The sequence below is a fragment of the Electrona antarctica genome, assembly GCF_951216825.1.
Source record: "Electrona antarctica genome assembly, chromosome: 6".
In the NCBI taxonomy this organism is placed as follows: domain Eukaryota; kingdom Metazoa; phylum Chordata; class Actinopteri; order Myctophiformes; family Myctophidae; genus Electrona; species Electrona antarctica.
Window position 1 is genome coordinate 6,495,822 of NC_136811.1, and position 19,014 is coordinate 6,514,835.

The following is a 19,014-nucleotide window of genomic DNA, read 5'->3' on the forward strand; positions in this document are numbered from 1 at the left end:
TTTTATACTCGTGCTGATAACGGGAATAAACAGGGTTCTGATCAGGCTGGAACCTTGCACAGTATTCGAGTCATAGATATGTCATATCTATAATCAGAATAAGCTTGCGAATACAAGCGGCCGAAATGAGTTTTCTTCGACGTGTGGCTGGCATCTCCCTTAGAGATAGGGTGAGAAGTTCAGTCACACGAGAGAGACTCGGGAGTAGAGTCGCTGCTTCTTCGCCTGGAAAGGAGCCAGCTTAGGTGGTTCGGGCATCTTGTTAGGATGCCTCTTGGGCGTCTCCCTAGGGAGGTCCTCGAGGCACGTCCCACTGGGAGGAGACCCCGGGGCACAGTTGGAGGAAATACATCGACTCACTGGCCTTGGAACGTCTCGGAAACCCCCAGAGCAACTAATGTTGCTCTGGAGAGGGAAGTCTGGAGCTCTCTGGTGGAGCTGTTTCCCCGCGACCCGACTACGGATAAGCGGTTGAAGATGATGGATAACTGATGTAACAGATGACTGAAATCATACCGTAGATGGCTGAGGTCACAGGCTGGTCAAAATGAAGCCCGGGATCCTAACATAGTTATCAACGTTGATCCCGAGATCCACGTGATCAGATTTCCCGAAAGACTATTGGACTGGAAAGATGACCGATCGACGGCTTTAGAATCAATGGAGAGTATAAGACCTGAAGGTGGAAGACAAGTAGCAACATCATGGATGTGTCAACTGCCATTAAACCTCAAAGAATGAAGAAGACGACACTATGGTAGCCTAGTATCCACCGTAAAAGACCCGATAAGAGTGGTGACGTTTGTGTCGCGAGACAATTTTCAGTGTGAACTGACAATAAAGTACTATACATTAAACCTCAAAGAACGAAGAAGACGACAGCATGGTAGCCTAGTATCCACCGTAAAAGACCCGATAAGAGTGGTGACGTTTGTGTCGCAAGACAATTTTCAGTGTGAACTGACAATAAAGTACTATATCATATCATATTGCTCTTCCTGGTTCTCTCTAAGTCTATGGCTTTTGAAATGACGTCGTAAGGCAGCCAAGTCTATGGGCTTTTTTACACAAACGTTGACCACGTTAGATGTCATGATGTGGCCGATATAAATACAGCGGGGCGCCCCTCACTTCGCACGAGTGCGATTTCTTGAATACGGTGGCTAAAATGAAACCACAGATGTTGTCAGAGACATTACACGTCATCGCGCCAGACACACAAACATCCTCTGCGCTGTTGTCTGCTCTCTCTCTCTCCCTCCCCCTCTCTCCCTCTCTCTCTCTCCTTCCTTCTATTCCTTCCATTATGGCCAGTTTACCTTTTCAGTATATCGGTGCATGCTTCAAGTCTTACACCCGGCCCAGTTGATGCGCTCGTGTTAAGTGAGATCTCATCTGATATCATTATTAAAATTGCAAATGGTCACCGGAGGTATACTCTCTCTATCACTGCGCACAACGCATGGAATACGGATGTGTATATTACAGGAAACTCCCGTTAAACTTTCCAACAAACTCCGGTAAACTCCTGAATTGTACCATCACACCTGTATATTACCGTATATTACCTGCTAAACTTGAGGTTTACGGCCAAATCTAGTGCCCATAATTGCCCGTTAACTCCTATTTATATATAGGGCCCTGACATGTTTGAAGGGCCTTATAGCCCCTCCAACGTCTGGCAGCCAATTCTATGGACTTTTAATGTTTGTCTTATTCACTCTCCCCCCCCCAAAACAACAGGCCCCCACTCGTGACGTCATGTGGCAGGCAAGTCTATGGACTTTTTTATGTTTGGTTTAAGCAGTGATGTCATGTGGCAGCCACGGTGGGCTTGACATTTTGACATTTTTACCATTTTGAAAAACATAAATATAAATTGTTCAAATAGCTAGATCGGCTATTTTCACTATGAAAGCTTTGTTAGAAAATAGTAACAACATATCTGAAAGGTTTAGGGCATGAGGTTTAGGGCATAAGGTGGCAAGAATTTCATAGAAGCTTTTTAACTGTTTGGGAGGAAGGTGTCATTGTCTAACAGACATATAGACAGATAGTCCATTCACACAGAGAGAAACAGTTGTAGTGAAGTTGTTCATATCTCTTTAATAATCCTGTATTTTAACCACTTACGCCCTCACGTCCCCATGTTGGGCATGTCATTATTACAGGCAAGAATATTCAAAACATGTGAAATGTTTTTTTCTAAAATATCCAAACATTTGTTTACATTTTTGAAAAGCGTGCGTCACTATTTTCACCGCACAAAGCATAAAATGGTGCTTAGAAGTGGTTAACTACCTGTGGTCTTCACTCTTCATCATCATATGTCAGCAATAATTTATGTAACAGTGATTATAGCAGCTAAACACATCACAAAATGAGCTGTAAAATAAACTACTTATCCTGAGCTATCCTGAACGTATAACTGCTGCAATGCACATGCGTCTCATTGCCTTACTGTTTAAACCAGTGGTTCTCAACCAGTGGTCCTTGAGGCGGCGGTTCCAGGTGGTCCCCTGCAGCTAAATGATGGAGAGTTGGTAACCAAATGGACCCTTATAGATCTTTAACTCTTGAGAGCGTAAAATTAAACCAAATGGACCCGTACGGGTCCATTTGGTTTCATTTTTACGCTCTCGAGAGTTACATTATCGTTAAACATCTGCATTGCTTCATTTACAAGAAGTCTACACAATTAGAGACTGTAGAAGAATTGTTATTTTCGATCAACATTTGCCAAAAGCATGTAATCGTAGACAAAATATTGTCCAACGACAACAAAATATTCTTTAGTTTCGGGTCCGAGAGGCTATGTCATCAAATGGTGGTTCGTCCGTGGCTCAAATGCTGAATAAATAATGGGCCTTGACATGAAGAGGGTTGAAAGCCACTGGTTTAAGCGGGAACCCCTTTTGGTGTTAGCATTATGTTATGCTTTAGCTATTGAAAAAAAGCAGATCTACAAGATCATAGCGCGCCACCGAGTGGCGCGCTACGAGCTTGTAGGTCTGCTATTTTTGAAAAATCGAAGAACGACTGACATAGAAACATAGCTTTTTCAGAAAACTGTCAGGATGTAGAAGACATTTTTTAGAATCTGATCTCAGGTCAGAATGGGTTAAACAAACACATGAGCACATGGACACGACGACCAAGCACAGCTGTGTCGTCAGACCATCTCCAGCATTGATTCTCTGGGAGGGTTCGTCCTGTTGTGCTCAGCGATACGACTCTCCATGACAGGACGGAAATGACGGACCAGGCCCTGCAGACACACAGGTGTTGAAAAAAAAATATTATTACATACTACACGTCCATAACATTATGAGCGACATTAGTCTTTATCATAATTATTATTAGAAAAGCATTAAGTGTAGTACTTAGTAACTTAGTAGTATTGCAATTACAATGTAGGCATTTCCAGCAGACGCTATTATCAAGAGCGACTTAAACTAAGTAATGACTCAGTAAACTAGGATCACAGTTAAAGGCAAAGCAAGATAAGAACCTAGCATCAGTCTAACTACAGTAGGATCAGGGGCGGCGGTGGCTCAGGGGTAGAGTGGCTGGATGGCAACCGCAAGGTTGCCAGTTCGAAGTACCCATACCCAGGCTCCCCCAGAGTTAGTGTCGAAGTGTCCTTGAGCAAGACTCTGAACACTCCAAATTGCTCCTGATGTGCTGGTTGGTGCCCTGCATGGTTTCCGCTGCCATCGGTGTATGAATGTGTGTGTGTGTGTGTGTGTGTGTGTGTATTGATGCACAATCTATGTAAAGCGCCTTGGATAATGGTGCTATACTGTATGCACCATTTATCATTTAGGAGTTAAAGCATATAACGTATAATAAATAAACATATAATAAACTGGTACTGTCACAAATAATGTGTACATTCACTACATAGAACCAATAGCAAACAATGAACCTATCAGAAAATAAGATGTAAACTAACTACTCCTTTAACCACCACAAAGTATCACTGAAGAACTGCTAAATAACCCAACATATTTGTGTGTGTGTGCGTGTGTGCGGTGCAGTGTTCATTTCGTCGACTAAAACTAAGACGGAAAATGTTGGCCGAATACCTTTTTCCACTGACTAAAACTAGACTAACACTAAAACATTCCGGGTGACTAAAATGTGACTGAAACTATTTCAAGAGACTACGACTAAAACTAAAAATAGAAATGTTGCTGACAAAAACAACACTGGTGTGTGGTGACATAGATATATAAGTCTAGATGGCTTAAGGCGGAGTTTCTGACGTCGTTCACCCGGCAGCCATCTTACTTCGGGGCTACAGTACAGTATGTTCAATGGCAGCTCAAACAAAAACAGTCATAAATCGCTCAAATCTTGACGGATTTACAAATGGGTTGGTTTATTACAAACGTTGTCAACGTGGCTATGATTCAGGACGCTTATCTGCTTAATTTTGTTTTTTTATATGAACGTCGTATAAAAGCATATAAGTATGCGGACGTCTCCTCTGACGTTTATAACAAACCAAACCGTTTGAAAATCGGTTAAAAATGTAGCAAGTTGTAGCCCTGAGGTAAGATGGCCGCCACGTAGCAACGTCGCTCTCCATTGGCCAGAGCGCGGGTGAGCCATCTAGCTTTCTTATATACATCTATGTGTGGTGATACCAGGCAGTAAATAGCGCGTTCACCTGGACGGGCCACGCCGCTCCGTCTCCCAGAGCGCAGATGGTGTGTCCTTCGATCTGCTTGCTGAGCTCCCAGATGAGGTCGATCTCCCCCACGGCCGCCTGCCCCCCGACGAACCTCCACATCATCGTATTCATCCACTCCACACCTGAAGAACGTGTGATGTGAGCTTGTATAGATCGGCTTTACTGTGTATTTGTGTGTCATTAACCCATTTTGACCTGAGATCAGATTCTAAAAAATGTCTTCTACATCCTGTTTCTATGTCACCGAGTGGCGCGCTATGAGCTTGTAGATCTGCTATTTTTCAATAGCTAAAGCATAACATAATGCTAACACCAAAAGGGGTTCCCGCCCCAAAATGGGTTAAATGTTTTCGATGAATTGAGTATGAAGGACCGCAATGGAAACGAGCTAATGGGGTATAGCAGTGGGTGTGGGTTTTCTGGTTCAACTGAAAAATCTAAAATCTGCTATTCATTTTTTTCCCATAGAGATTTACAATCAATTATTTATATACATTATTTTAATGTATTATGTATTATGCTGGTGAATCGTGACCAAAACACCTTTGATTCTGAAAAATAATCAAAGGTGTGAAAACAGAAAAAAAAAGAAAAAAAAGCTAAACAAAGGGTATTTATTAAATGTAGTATGCACATCAACTTACTACAGTAAGCCTATTTTGTTAATTAGCGTACATTTATCATCATCATCATCATCATCATATAATTAAATATTCAATTGTTTATTTTCACAGAATCAAAGGTTTTATGGTCATGACTCACCAGGATCCTGGATGGCTTGATTATAGGCTTAAAATAGTTGATATAAATATATATTTATTATCTCTGTGGGAAAGATGAATGGCCGATTTTTCAGTGGAACCAGAAAACCACGCCCACTGCTATGCCCTATATGGGGCACAAACCAACTATGTCCGTGAACATTTTGGACATAGCTGGTTTCTAGCCGACAGCAGAGATATGCAAGACTTTAATTAATGTTATATAAAGGCTTATTTGGAAAAACCCACAATAAAAACATTGACTTATGCCTTATATATACAGTGTGTTTCCTCACCCTCCCTGCAGGGGGTGCACTGGCCACAGCTCTCGTGTTTGTAGAACTCCACCAGGCGGGCGATGCATCGGATCACGTCCGACTTGAGACACAAATGCACAGTGTTGTTAAACAGTGTTGTAAAAAGTACTCAATTGTTTTACTTAAGTAAAAGTACCAATAATACAATTTAGAACTACTTCGTTACAAGTAAAAGTACAGAATTGAAAATGTACTTGAGTAAAAGTACAAAAGTATCGGCATCAAAATGTACTTAAAGTAGTCATTGTGAAGAATGTGCCATTTCACAAGTTCAAAATGTATATAAAATATATTGAAAATAGCAGATCTACAAGCTTGTAGATCAGCTATTTTCAAATGGCAAAATTAAAATATCCAAAGTAGCTAGTAACTAAAGTTTTCAAATAATTGTAGTGGAGTAAAAGTACAAATTTTGCATCTGAGATGTAGTGGAGTAGAAGTAAAAGTATTGGAAATTGGAAATACTCAAGTAAAGTACAAATACCTCAAAATTGTACTTAAGCACAGTACTTAAGTAAAAGTAATTAGTTACTTTCCACCACTGTTGTTAAAGGTAGCCAGCGAAGCACTCGTTTCTACGTCACTCCGGGCATCGCACCCCTCGCACCTCCGCCTCCCAGTTCTTCTGCCCCTTTTTCCATCCGGTTGTCATGTTTTTTCCTCTTACTTTATACCGGATGTAAACAAGTCTTAGTGCTTTTTTCTGGTTTTATCCTCGTAGCAGTTTTTATATTGACCTATGTACAAATGTCAATCAAGCTTGTTTGTTAAATGTACGCTATATACAATCCTATGCGGTAGGCTAATGTCTGTAGTTATGAATGCCTGTAGTTATGTACATAGCCTACTTTATCAGCGGGATTCAGCGTTTTAGCCAAAGCATAATAACAATATAATTTGAAAATGTATTCAACAAAATGAAGCCAGCGGCTGGCTTTTTCCCCATTGTGGTCCTTTTCATAATTCAGTGTTTAGCCAAAGCGATGCAGGCCTAGTAATCATTATTATTTTCATTGTGATTGTGTGTGTGTGATTCTGATCTGTGTGTGCGTGCGTGCGTGCGTGCGTGCGTGCGTGCGTGCGTGCGTGCGTGCGTGTTGACACTACACACACGCAGAAGAACTGGGAGGCGCGAGGCGTACGCTGCCCAGAGTGATGTAGAAACAAGTGTTTCGCGGCAGAGGTAGAGTAGCACCCAGGATCACAGCTTAGGCAATTGGCTCCGGGTGGAAAAAATGGGCTCCAAAATTATAGGATAAAATGTAAGGGTTAAGAGGTGTTGTTTACCGACGTATCCATGACGATGATGGCCGCCGTGCCCAGGGCCGTCTCCGCGCGCACCAGGTCGTCAAAGTCCATCAGGACGTCGTCACACACGTGCCGAGGAATGATGGCCGTGGACGAGCCCCCTGGAATCACTCCTAATAGGTTGTCCCAGCCGCCCCTCACTCCTCCTGCACCAATCACAGTAGAGGGGGGAAGGAACGTAGATGATGACGCCATTTTTTGACTCAATCATTTTATCCCCCTCCTTTAACTCCTACAGATGTATAGTAATATTGCAATAGCATACTCTACGATACAGACGTACTAGTAATATTGCAATAGAGAGTCGCAGTCCCGCCCCCTCGAGAGACCCGGAAAATAATTCCCTGTTCATTTTCCTCATAGGCTTTTCAAAAAGTATTTATTTAAAGACGTTTACGCCGCGGACAAAGGTAACTCGAGTTGTGACAAATCATGACAATAAACACAATATTTTGGGCTGATCAAATAATTAGAACGAAGGAAAATAATCGGACCAGTCTGAAACGAGTGGTGCAACAGCACCCCCTATTGGTACTCTAAACATAGTGACATAGTCCCATAGTCCCACAGGGACAAAGCTGTTCCTTGGAGAGGTTGCACCACTCAAAAAGGCAGGATACAACACTTTTTGTTTGGTCATGATTTGTCACAACTCGAGTTGGCTTTGTCCGCGGCGTAAACGTCTTTAAATAAATACTTTTTTGAAAAGTCTATGAGGAAAATGAACCGCGAATTAATTTCCGGGTCTCTCGTCGTCATGAAAGGGGGCGGCCCGGGACTGCGACGCTCTATAGCATACTCTACCTGTTTGTACTAGCTATATTATATTAACATACTCTAATACAGATGTACTGTAATAACTACAGGTACTCCCACTCCAGGGCGTGTCAGACAACATATTTCAATAGTGGTGTCAGTCAGTGTGACCTGCATGCCTGTCGATGAGCTCTCGCAGAGGGATGGACATCTCCTCCTCCACCGTGCACGGCGTGTTGACGTGACCCGAGATGTTGAACAGCTTGGTCCCAGAGTTCCTCTCTCTGCCGAAGCCGGCGAACCAGGCCCCGCCCCGCCGACAGATGGCAGGCGCCACGGCCACCGTCTCCACGTTGGACACCGTCGTCGGACATCCGAAGACCCCTGAATAAATGAAAGGGTCACGCAGGTTGTCCATTTGAGTATTTAGCCCCTCCTATGTCCAGCTTTGAGGAACAAACATTGTCCTGTTTGTTTTGTGTTTGTGCAAACACAAACAGTGAATGCCTTTGACAATGAATGGCCACTTTTGAGTGTTTGTGTATCCATTTTGACCTGGGAACGATTCTACAAATGTCTTCTAAATCCTGACAGTTTTCTGAAAAACCCTATGTTTCTATGTCAGGACCCCCAAGATTATAATAATTGGCCGCCGACCCCGTCTGAAAATATGTTGTTCCAGTTGACCCCATAGAGTATATATATAATAGAGACTGAACTGGCGCGAAGCTCCGCCCCCCCAGCTATTCATGTCAGTGGAAGTTGCTCAGTGGCGTTTTGAAGCACCCGGAAGACTGCCGGAAGTCCCTCCCAGGACCTCAACTTTGAGGTCCTGAGTGACGTAGGGCAACCGAGCGCTCAACGTTAAAGCCCAGCTGCACGGGGTTTCCCGGTCATGAATCCACGGGTCCGCCTGTAGTCCCTCCTCCTACCACTAGGACCCAGAGCTTCAACGTTGGAAAGTCTGCCTGCCCCCTTGGTTGACCCCCACAGAAGCAAAGATTTGAGTTAAAAACTTTGGCTCTGAAAGAATATATATTCAAAGATCTGCGCCACATTTTCATGATTTTTCAAAAAATATCACAAAGATCACAAAGCTTGTAGATCGGCTATTTTCAGCAGGTGTAAAAACAATCATTACGACGGCATCAAGACCCGCCAAAATACATTTTCATCAACTGTAGATTTAGTCGACTGAAACTAGACTAACACTAAAACATTCCGGGTGACTAAAAATGTGACTAAAACTAAATGAAAACTATTCAGTCAGACCGTGACTAAAACTAAAATCAAAAGTTGCTGCCAAAAACAACACTGCATCAGGCTTATACCGATGTCGGCGGGGAAGGGCGGTTTGAGGCGGGGCTTCCCTTGCTTCCCCTCGATGGACTCGATGAGGGCCGTCTCCTCGCCACAGATGTACGCCCCGGCTCCTCTCACCACGAACACGTCGAAGTCGTAGCCCGAGCCGCACGCGTTCCTGCCGATCAGCTTGGCTTTGTACGCCTCGTCGATCGCCACCTGCAGGCAGAGAGACGGACGTGGCGTTATAGGAACATTTCACCCATTTTTCAACTTTGGCCCTACTGTTCGCACAGGATTAGAAACACAGACGTCCTCCGTGATTATAAGAAGTGACCTGTGATCCCTGTAATTCCGTGCGAATTAGGGCTTTTGTCTTCATGTCGTTGCTGTCGGGCAGAAACCTCTCATCTCCAATCATATTTATCATTTTGTGTTTTTTGACTATTTTTCGCAAATGAATGCCCTACTTAATTGATCATACTACAGTCTCCTATCAGCGGTAGACTCTTTTGGTCGTTGCCATGCAGTCATCACAATTAGTGGCTTAATTAGGAATGCAACCAAAAACAAAAACTCGACGAAATCAAAGCTTTATGGTGAAATGGTGTGGTGCGCGCGCGCGTGCGTGCGTGCGTGCGTGCGTGCGTGCGTGCGTGCGTGCGTGCGTGCGTGCATGCATCCATGTGCGCGTATAGTGATTGTATTGAATTGTTCCACTTTTTGCTTTGGCAATGTAGGCTAAACGTGTGTTCTCATGCCAATAAAGCCCTTTGAATTGAAATGAATTGAACATTGCGTATATATGTATATATACACCTGTAAATTGGAGGACTCGTTGTAGAACTCTCCTCTGATATAGATGTAGGCGGCGCGGGCTCCCATGGCAGCGCCGGCCACCAGGCAGCCTTCGATGAGCTTGTGGGGGTCGTGGCGCATGATCTCTCTGTCCTTACAGGTCCCTGGCTCTCCTTCGTCTGCGTTCACCACCAGGTACTTAGGCCTGGAACAACAACAGCAACAACAACAAAAGCACATTCACCACTTATTTTGGGCTTTTGAAATGAATTACGTCATACAGTATGTGGTCAAGTCTATGGACTTTTAATGTTTGTTTAGAGCACGTTTAACCAAAATTGAATGGCAGCCAAGTCTATGGACTTTTGATGTTTGTTTAGGGCAGCAGTCAACCCATTTAGGCCCGACGTCGAAATAAAAAAAACGTTGGCTCTGAAAGAATATATATTCAAAGATGTGTGCCGCATTTTCACAAATTTTCAAAAATAGCAGACCTACAAGCTCGTAGCGCGCCACTCGGTGGCGCGCTACGAGCTTGTAGATCTGCTATTTTTCAATAGCTAAAGTATAACATAACGCTTAGTTAAAACACCAAAAAAGGGGTTCCCGTCCAGAATGGCTTAAACAAACATTGACGACATGAGGCGTCATGTGTGGCCAATATACAGTGTAAATACATCATGTGACTGGCTTAGTTTTTAAGGGGCGCTAGCCCCTCCTATATACAGCTTTTGTCCCCACACGTCTCAAGATTTGCCACTGACAATGAACGGAGAAATCACAGTCAGAATTCCGCTAAATATGACGTAAATTAAACATCAAAACATTAAACGCCATTGACATTGAAGGGAACCTTTACGTCATATGTAAACGAGCATTCATGTCTTGTAACGCATATAGTGACAGTGAACCTGCGCTGCCACTAACCTATATAGTGGGCACACCTCACATCATATAATAATAATAATAATAATAAATTTTATTTATAACGCACTTTACATTCCAAGGAATCTCAAAGTGCTACAGAAAATAAAAGCAGAAGAAACAACACACCATTAAAAACATCTAATAAAACAGGAACATTTAAAACATACAAACAAACAAACAAACTCCCATTGGAAATGCATTGTGAGCTTGCATCAGTCAATAAGTCTCATGCATCAGCTATACATCAATCTGTTGCGAAGGTGTGAGTCAGGCCATAGACATCAAAGGGGGCTTCAGCCCCTGCCCCTTTACCCGTCTGTAAAAACAACGGCCCTTTCCAGACCACAAATGCAGCATTTACTGTGGTGGAAGAAATGCACATGCCCTTCTCTCCTTTCCATGCCATATACCCGAAGACAGCATTCAGGAGAATTGCACAGTATTGCGTTGGAGCAAATTTGTTTCTAAATCCATGTCGTTAAACCGCATCTCCACTAGCTAAAGAGTGCTGGCTTGCTCCCCGAGAATAGCTGATCTACAAGCTCTCAACACGTCGCAGCGTGACGCGTTGTGAGCTTGTAGATCAGCTATCTTTGTCCAAAAGTGCCCGATTACAGGGTTTCAGCCCCTGCCCCTCTAACACTCTCTGCACGTCCCTGTATAGTGGGAACGCCTCACTTCATACAGTAGGAGTGTGATTTTGTATTGGCAGAACGGGCACATAATTTGTACATATCTGTCAAAAGAAACACCACAAAACGCTTGAGAGCTTATTGCCATACGTGTGTGTGTGTGTGTGTGTGTGTGTGTGGGGCTATCAGGAGTGACGTCGTCAGTACTTCGGTAGCCTATACCCTATTAGGTCCAGCTACTATATAGACTGCTCTTTATGGAGGCCTTATCGTACACATACAAAGACAAGGACCATTTATGTAACGTTACATAAATGGTCCTTGTCTTTGTATGTGTATGATTTGAATGCTAGAATACTGGAGTATTTGCTATTCTGGAGTGTTCATTTGTTCATTTGTGCAGTGGTTAAAAGGCAACATACAGACACAATACACAGATACCCCCAGGTTAAGAAAGTACAGTAGCCTACTTAAAAGCATAATTTTATTGTTATTATTAATAGTATTACCTGCCATCGAAGGGTTTGTTCATGAAGCTCCATTTCATGCCAGTGGGGAAGCCGGCCCCTCCCCTCCCCCGCAGCCCAGAAACCTTCACTTCATTTATGATCCAATCTGAACCTTTCAGGATGATCTCCTTGGTCTTATACCAGTCTCCTCGCTTCAGCGCCCCCTTCAGCCTAGTTGGAGGAGGAGGCATCATATCACAAGTAAGACGCGCAAACGCGGGAAGCGAACGCAGCTCGTAAATTGCAATAACAACAATTAGAATAAATTACGTACTTAAAGTTTTTTTAAATTAAATGTTTTTTCAAGTTATTTTTTTAGTGTGTGTATGTGTGCGTGCGTGCGTGTTTCTTTTTTAGGTTTTTTTTTAAAAAGTTTTTTCTTTAAGTTTTTTTTTAAGTTAAGTTTTTTTTTAAGTTAAGTTTTTTGTGTGTGTACGTTTTTCCTTTAAGTTTTTTTTTTAAGTTAAGTTTTTTGTGTGTGTGCGTTTTTCCTTTTTAAGTTTTTTTTTAAGTTAAGTTGTGTGTGTGTGTGTGTGTGTGTGTGTGTGTGTGTGTTTTTGTGTGTGATACAGCTGCGCCCTCTGGTGGTGGGCGGGTGGTGTTACAGCGTGACACACACACACACACACACAGACACACAGACGTGATCTGCTGGGTCTCATAGTAAATGCTCACTGCGTTCGCAATAACATCAAAAACACACACCACAAATAAAATGCATTCCCATAATTTGTTGGTATGCGGTCAGGTTTTCAGCTGGCTCAGGGAAGAGGACGACCCTGCCATGCATAGTCCACTATAGATAGGTGAATGAACTGTATCTGTCTGTGGGCAGGCATATTCTGTGCCTGTGTGTGCGTGAGTGTGTGCGGTTGTATGAGTTGAGGATTAGGTATCTGAAATTTATTTTTGAGTGGTGTAAACCACTCCTACAACTGGCTTTGTTTGTCTGTCTGTCTGTCTGTCTGTGCTCAAAAAATGAGCATGGTTGCTATGTTCACCCAGTTCACCCGGGTGTGATTTAATTACGTCAGACATGATTTCATTACGTCAGACAGGCTATATAAGACCATATAAGACCTTACACCACTCAGTTCACACGGGTGTGATTTTTTTAAATGCAATGTACTATTTTGTAATGTAATATAATGTATTCTGTAATGTTTTAATTTATTTCTGGACTCTAAGATTAGCCGAAAGGCTAAAAGAGATCCAAATAAAATCAAATCAAAATCAAAAATCAAATCATAATAACACAGCAACAGTGAAAATGTCAAAATTCGTGTCAGATCCATGTGTCTAGCTGAGACACGACCTTTGACACGATCTAAATGTCTCAATAGAAGAGCGGGGAGACAAGATACAACCACCCCATATAAAGTTACGTTGTATTATACAGATCGGACACATTTACATTTCATGTAATACTGTGAATTGTAATTATATTCAGAGAGTACTGTGATAAGCTTCATTGTAAACTTGTTCGACAGTAGTACAGTATAGTGAATTGTTGTCTCTTACTTCCAGTCATGACGTCCATATAAGTTAGTAAAGATTCGGTCCTGGTCACTCAGAGGACCAAACTTGGTCTTCTTTGGTTTCTCCTGGAGACAGACAGAACACCTGAGTTACTGGATTACTACTACTACTACTACTACTATACCATTACATAATACTGTATTTTTGGCTAACCTAGCCATATACGGTATAACTTTAAGGCCACCATAATGCATATACCGGTAGGTCTCATCCCTGTTAGAATGTCGAAAGTTGTGCTACAGCTACAGTATATTGTTGCCGTCAGGAGGAAACCATGGAGGAAAACTCAATTTTTTGCATAAATCAGTGCTATTGAACACCCGTTACGATTGTGTGTTGTTTCGCAAATATTGAACCAATGGAAAGTAGTAAAACGCTTTGCACAAAACCTCTTAATTAAAACTCCATTGGACCCTCAAACGGTCTGCTAAAGCAACTAACTCCCCACTCTCATGCAAGTAGTTAACAATATCAACACCAACTTTGATGAGGCAGTATTGCTTTGTTTTCAAAATATATGGTTTTCTTCATTTCCTGAAAAATGTATATTTTTAATTTCCTGAATTTGGAGTAAAAACATGTAGCTCAACTTGCCCAACACTGCAGATTCTGCAGTGTTGGGCAAGTTGAGCTACATGTTGACCCAACACTGCAAAACAGTGAATCATAGCCTAATAGGCCTATTAATTAACTTTAATAGACCTATTGCTTACTCCACTATACGTGCAGGTATTATTCAAGCCTCATTTCTTACTGGAAAAAATCTGAAGTGAGCTGTGCAACAGTGCCCCCTGTTGGTACATAGGGACATTGCTAGTGTTGGGCAAGTTAAGCTATACATGTAGCTGACACAACACTGCAAACATATTTAAATAGTGTGCTATAGTATGGAAGAACAGTTGAGACCTACTGTATACCTGTTTTGCTGCGGTTCCGTAGCTCGAGGCAAGGGTGCGAGGGAGGACACACGGACGCGTCACAACTGAGCGCACACCTGCGCCGAGAAGCACACGGCCCAGTAACATCCTGCAAGCAGGAAGACGTATATACAACAGTTGCGCAACATCATCAACATCAAAAGAAAACATAATTAGAAACACCTGCAGGTCAGGGAGACATATACAACAGCAGGTGCGCAACATCAAACGAAAACATAATTAGAAACACCTGCATGTAAGGAAGACGTATACAACAGGTGCAAAATAAAACATAATTAGAAACACCTGCAGCAGGTCAGGAAGACATTGCATTGTATTTAATCACTCCACAACTAGAGAGTCGAATATGCTGTGACATACAACATACGAAAATAGCAGAGCTACAACTCACACTGCATCGCATCATGCGATGCAGTGTGAGCTTGTAGCTCTGCTATTTTCAGGTCAGAGCAAATTATATAGGTTTAACCACAACTATAAAGTTTAGCTTCGTTTACCTGCAGGGTGGTTGGACGAGAGACATCACACGAATGAAATGAGATATACTACTTAATAATATAGGGATTCTGCCGCGTAGGAAGCGTGTCAGTGATGGCTGTGGGAGATGCGTCACCTTAATTGAATTAAAAGTAATCAGATTAACTTCAACGTCACTCACCACCATCACCAGCTCACTGCCAAGGTGCTTATTTGTGCCCCGTTTAATTCTGTAAGGCACGCACTGCTTCTTTCTATTCACCTGTTTCCTAGGCTGTGTTTTCCACTTCCTGTCAATTTGATCCAATGAAATCCAATGAAACTGGTCAGATGACCAATGAAATCGACAGGAAGTGGAAAACACTCCTAAGAAACAGGTGAATAGGCCTATCCCATATGACAAAATCAGTGCTAATTGCTAAACACACGTGTGTGTGTGTGTGTGTGTGTGTGTGTGTGTGTGTGTGTAGAGAGTTCAGCATTTGACACCAAGGGGACATTAGTCAACTAATTATGAAATAGGTTAGCCTAAGGTTGTCACTCTGTTTTGATAAGAATCCAACAATACCACAGACGCCAGACAAGATACATATTTTCTTTATTTGTTTTCTTTACATTATCGGAAACAAAATGATGAGAAATGAGTTTAATATCTCTGAGGTCAACTAAATAACTGAAAACAAAAATGTATCCCTGATAACGGGGTCTCTATTCAAACCGGGACCCCCACCCACATCCCTTCACCAAGCCAAGAAAACAAACGCACACTTGACCCATCCCACACGACGACAACACACACACACACACACACACACACACACACACAGAGACACACACACACACAGAGACACACACGCACACACACAAAGACACAGACACACACAGAGACACACACACGCACACACTGACTTCTTTTACATCCCAACAACACCTCAGAAAGTTTCACTTCCATTCTGTTGGATTTCACAACGCATTCTCACTCCCAAGCGGTCATACTTAGACGCTCGGTCGGTCGGTATCTACTATTACAATTGAGAAGAGCACAACTTTGTGCGCGCACAACTTTGTGCACAGTTCGGGTGGCCAATAGTCATAGACCGTACCGCAGTCTGCCTTCGTTCAAAATGTGCGCTGTGTGTGTGTCTCTCACTCGGACACATGATATTCACGGTGAAACAACACCACGGATTAGACGCGAGCGTGCCACACGGCGCCGCAACCTTCTACATTTCTTGTCCGATAAACACGAGGACTGGGCGGGCGGCGCCGACGCAGGCTTCGCACCACTCGGCGGGCCGGGATACACGCGCTCGGCTCGCTCTTAATTTTGTTATGGGGCTCACAAGCTTGCTTCTGAAAACACGCCTGACTGTATTGAATGTGTTAACTTGTGTTCAATGTATTTTGGTTCTTTTGTTCTCAAATCACGTATACAGTCATCAGTATCACATCGATGACCCTAAACGCTGAAAAGTGACGCTTAAGAGGTACCCGGTGCGTTGACGCGGTAACTCCAAGGGGAACTGACCAGACGTCACTACGTAAAGTGTCGAGGTCGTCACGCGACAGGGCGGTTCCCTTTTTGTCATTTTGTGCAAGTGATTAGCTGGAAAAATAAATTTGAAACATTTGCGTCATTAGTACATTCGCACGGAACGTGAATATCATGCGCCGATACATTTTTTCTAGTCGGAAAACAAGGCCCATTTTTCATCGCAAATAAAAAGGCATCAACCTGTATTAGTCAGGCATCGACTGTATATGTGAATATGCTTTGGTGTGGATAATACTCGCCGGCGAGCGTTTATTATGGGCCCTCTTAGGAGTGAGGATGTGCTGTGTGGATTTCAGGCTACAAACGGTACGTTACACAATGTCATCGACTACACGTCCACGACATTCACATGACACGATCGAGGCGGCTCAACAACCCAAAAACATCTGAACTCTTCCCTCTCCGTTTCATCTCGTATAGAATCACTTAGTGCATTGCTCAAGATTTCCTGAGAATAGTTGCAACACAACAAATAATTAGAATTATTTAATCCCAAGGCAACTTCACCCCAATATCCATGTATACATTATTTACCGAGTTATTCATAAAAGTCTGTTAGAATGCAGCAGGAAGTTGTGTTGGACGACGGCAATGGACAGGAAGTGAAGAACCGACAGAATTCATTAATATGGAAGAATCAGAAGAATATAACGAAGAAAAAAAACAACAAAAAAACAAGCTTGAAGCTCTCAAAAGAATCTCACAGTGCAAATATCTTTTTTTTTTTTTTTAGAAATATATATTTGTCTTTCTTTGTCTACACGGCGAGGAGTGGATAGTGCACACAGGTCCGCACTCCAAGCGCCACAGCGGCTACAAAGGGAAATTACAAATAGGAAAAGTTTGACTTTTAAAGCTGCAATCCGTGATCGTTTGCGCGAGGAAATCGTTGTTTTTTTTTGAGCGCGTCATTACAATTTAACCCATTTTGGGGCGGGAACCCCTTTTGGTGTTAGCATTATGTGATGCTTTAGCTATTGAAAAATAGCAGATCTACAAGCTCATAGCTCGCCACCGAGTGGCGCGCTACGAGCTTGTAGGTCTGCTATTTTTGAAAAATCGAAGAACGACATAGAAACATAGATTTTTTCAGAAAACTGTCTTTTTCAAACAGACATTTTTAGAATCTGATCTCAGGTCAAAATGGGTAAACTCTTCCACTATGAGGAAATTAGACTAATTAGACTATGTGGTTGAGGACCACACGTACATAATGTTAACTGCATGAAGCTCAAAACTCATTACATCCCCTCTGCTCAAACAGGCGTTCTGTGTTGTAGCTCAGCAGTAGAAATCATAGCGCCAACAACGGGACCGGGGTTCGAAGCCCCGGGTGAGTGACATGAAAGTATAACGGATTGGAGCTTTAAAGGCAAACGTATACTCCCGTATATGCGATGGCGTGCAGGCTTGTCCAAAGCGACACGTCAACGCGATACGGGAGTACGAATTCCGCTTTTAAGACATAATCGATTAGCGTGGAGCGACACATTAGCTGGCTGCTATAGCAGCAGCCCCCCCCCCCCCCCCCCCCCTGCAGGTTGTTGCTCATCAACAAACGAAGCAACCCACGCGCGGAATGGGAAAAGAAAAAGACGCGGGATGATGACATCATCACCAATGGCCCCCCCTTTACGGCTCATAAACCATCATGTGGCGTATCGTACAGTACCGTGATCGCCGGAGTCGTCGGGCAGAACACCTTGTATGTTCCATATTGTCTACGTTTCATAAATGAATGCCCTATACGAAGACAAAGAGTGTCACGCAAAAGTGGCGAGAAATGTGTACACACGCCATGATTGGGCACTGCACTTGTGCAAGGATGTGCTGTGATTGGCCAGTAGCCACTTTTGAGTGGCATTTGGGCCAATAAACACTCTCGTCAAAACATGATTTACTATTCCGACTGTGCCTATCGTGTCGCAACTCGAAAGGGGGCGAGTCAGCTCAGTCGAACTAACGTAAAATGGGTCCATTTGGTTTCAATTTTATGCTCTCAGGAGTTACATTATTGTTAAACGTCTGCATTACTTCATTTACAAGAAGTCTACCACAATTAGAGAATGTAGAAGAATTGTTATTTTGGTCAGCGTTTGCCCAAAAGCATGGAATTGTAGACAAAACCGTATCCGACAACAACAACAAAATGTTCTTTAGTTTTGGGTCTGAGAGGCTAATTGTTGATCAAATGGTGGTTCGTGGCTCAAATGCCAAATAAATAACGGGCCTTGAAATGAAAAGGGAATGAAAACCCCTTGCTCGACCAAAGAAAAACAGTCCACAGTCGTTGTAGCCGAGACTCGGGCACTTCCACGTTGCCCACAGAAGTGGGCCGTGGTTAGAAGCACAAGCCGTATAGGATTTTAGTATGTCGCAGATCAGCAATTTAACCCATTTTGGGCGGGAACCCCCTTTTGGCGTTAGCATTATGTGATGCTTTAGCTATTGAAAAATAGCAGATCTACAAGCTCATAGCGCGCCACCGAGTGGCGC

The 19,014-nt window shown here is 43.0% G+C and overlaps 1 protein-coding gene across 2 annotated transcripts; it reads right to left on the reverse strand.

Annotated features, from left to right (window-relative positions):
* Positions 1-2,086: 2,086 nt before the first annotated feature.
* On the reverse strand, positions 2,087-15,218 carry LOC306925720 (NADH dehydrogenase [ubiquinone] flavoprotein 1, mitochondrial-like). 2 transcript variants are annotated; one of them, XM_079504745.1, is made up of 11 exons: positions 14,984-15,218; positions 14,466-14,574; positions 13,531-13,613; positions 12,010-12,180; positions 9,963-10,146; positions 9,173-9,362; positions 8,013-8,225; positions 7,065-7,231; positions 5,757-5,838; positions 4,676-4,821; positions 2,087-3,268 (listed from the first exon to the last, which is right to left on the reverse strand). In XM_079504745.1, exons 1-11 carry the CDS (start codon positions 15,148-15,150, stop codon positions 3,173-3,175), a joined length of 1,608 nt encoding a protein of 535 aa, XP_079360871.1. In that variant the 5' UTR covers positions 15,151-15,218; the 3' UTR covers positions 2,087-3,172. The 2 variants fall into 2 exon arrangements, with proteins under 2 accessions (XP_079360871.1, XP_079360872.1); XM_079504746.1 differs by having other exon boundaries at positions 15,145-15,176.
* Between the last annotated feature and the right edge of the window lie 3,796 nt (positions 15,219-19,014).

Excerpts from the sequence above, each read along its gene's own strand:
- LOC306925720 (XM_079504745.1), bottom strand. The coding sequence starts at position 15,150 with ATGGTGGTGAGTGACGTTGAAGTTAATCTGATTACTTTTAATTCAATT. Across the intron at positions 12,181-13,530 it reads TATGGACGTCATGACTGGAA|GCTGAAGGGGGCGCTGAAGC; the intron begins GTAAGAGACAAC and ends TCCTCCAACTAG. Across the intron at positions 4,822-5,756 it reads GTGCACCCCCTGCAGGGAGG|GTGTGGAGTGGATGAATACG; the intron begins GTGAGGAAACAC and ends CACGTTCTTCAG.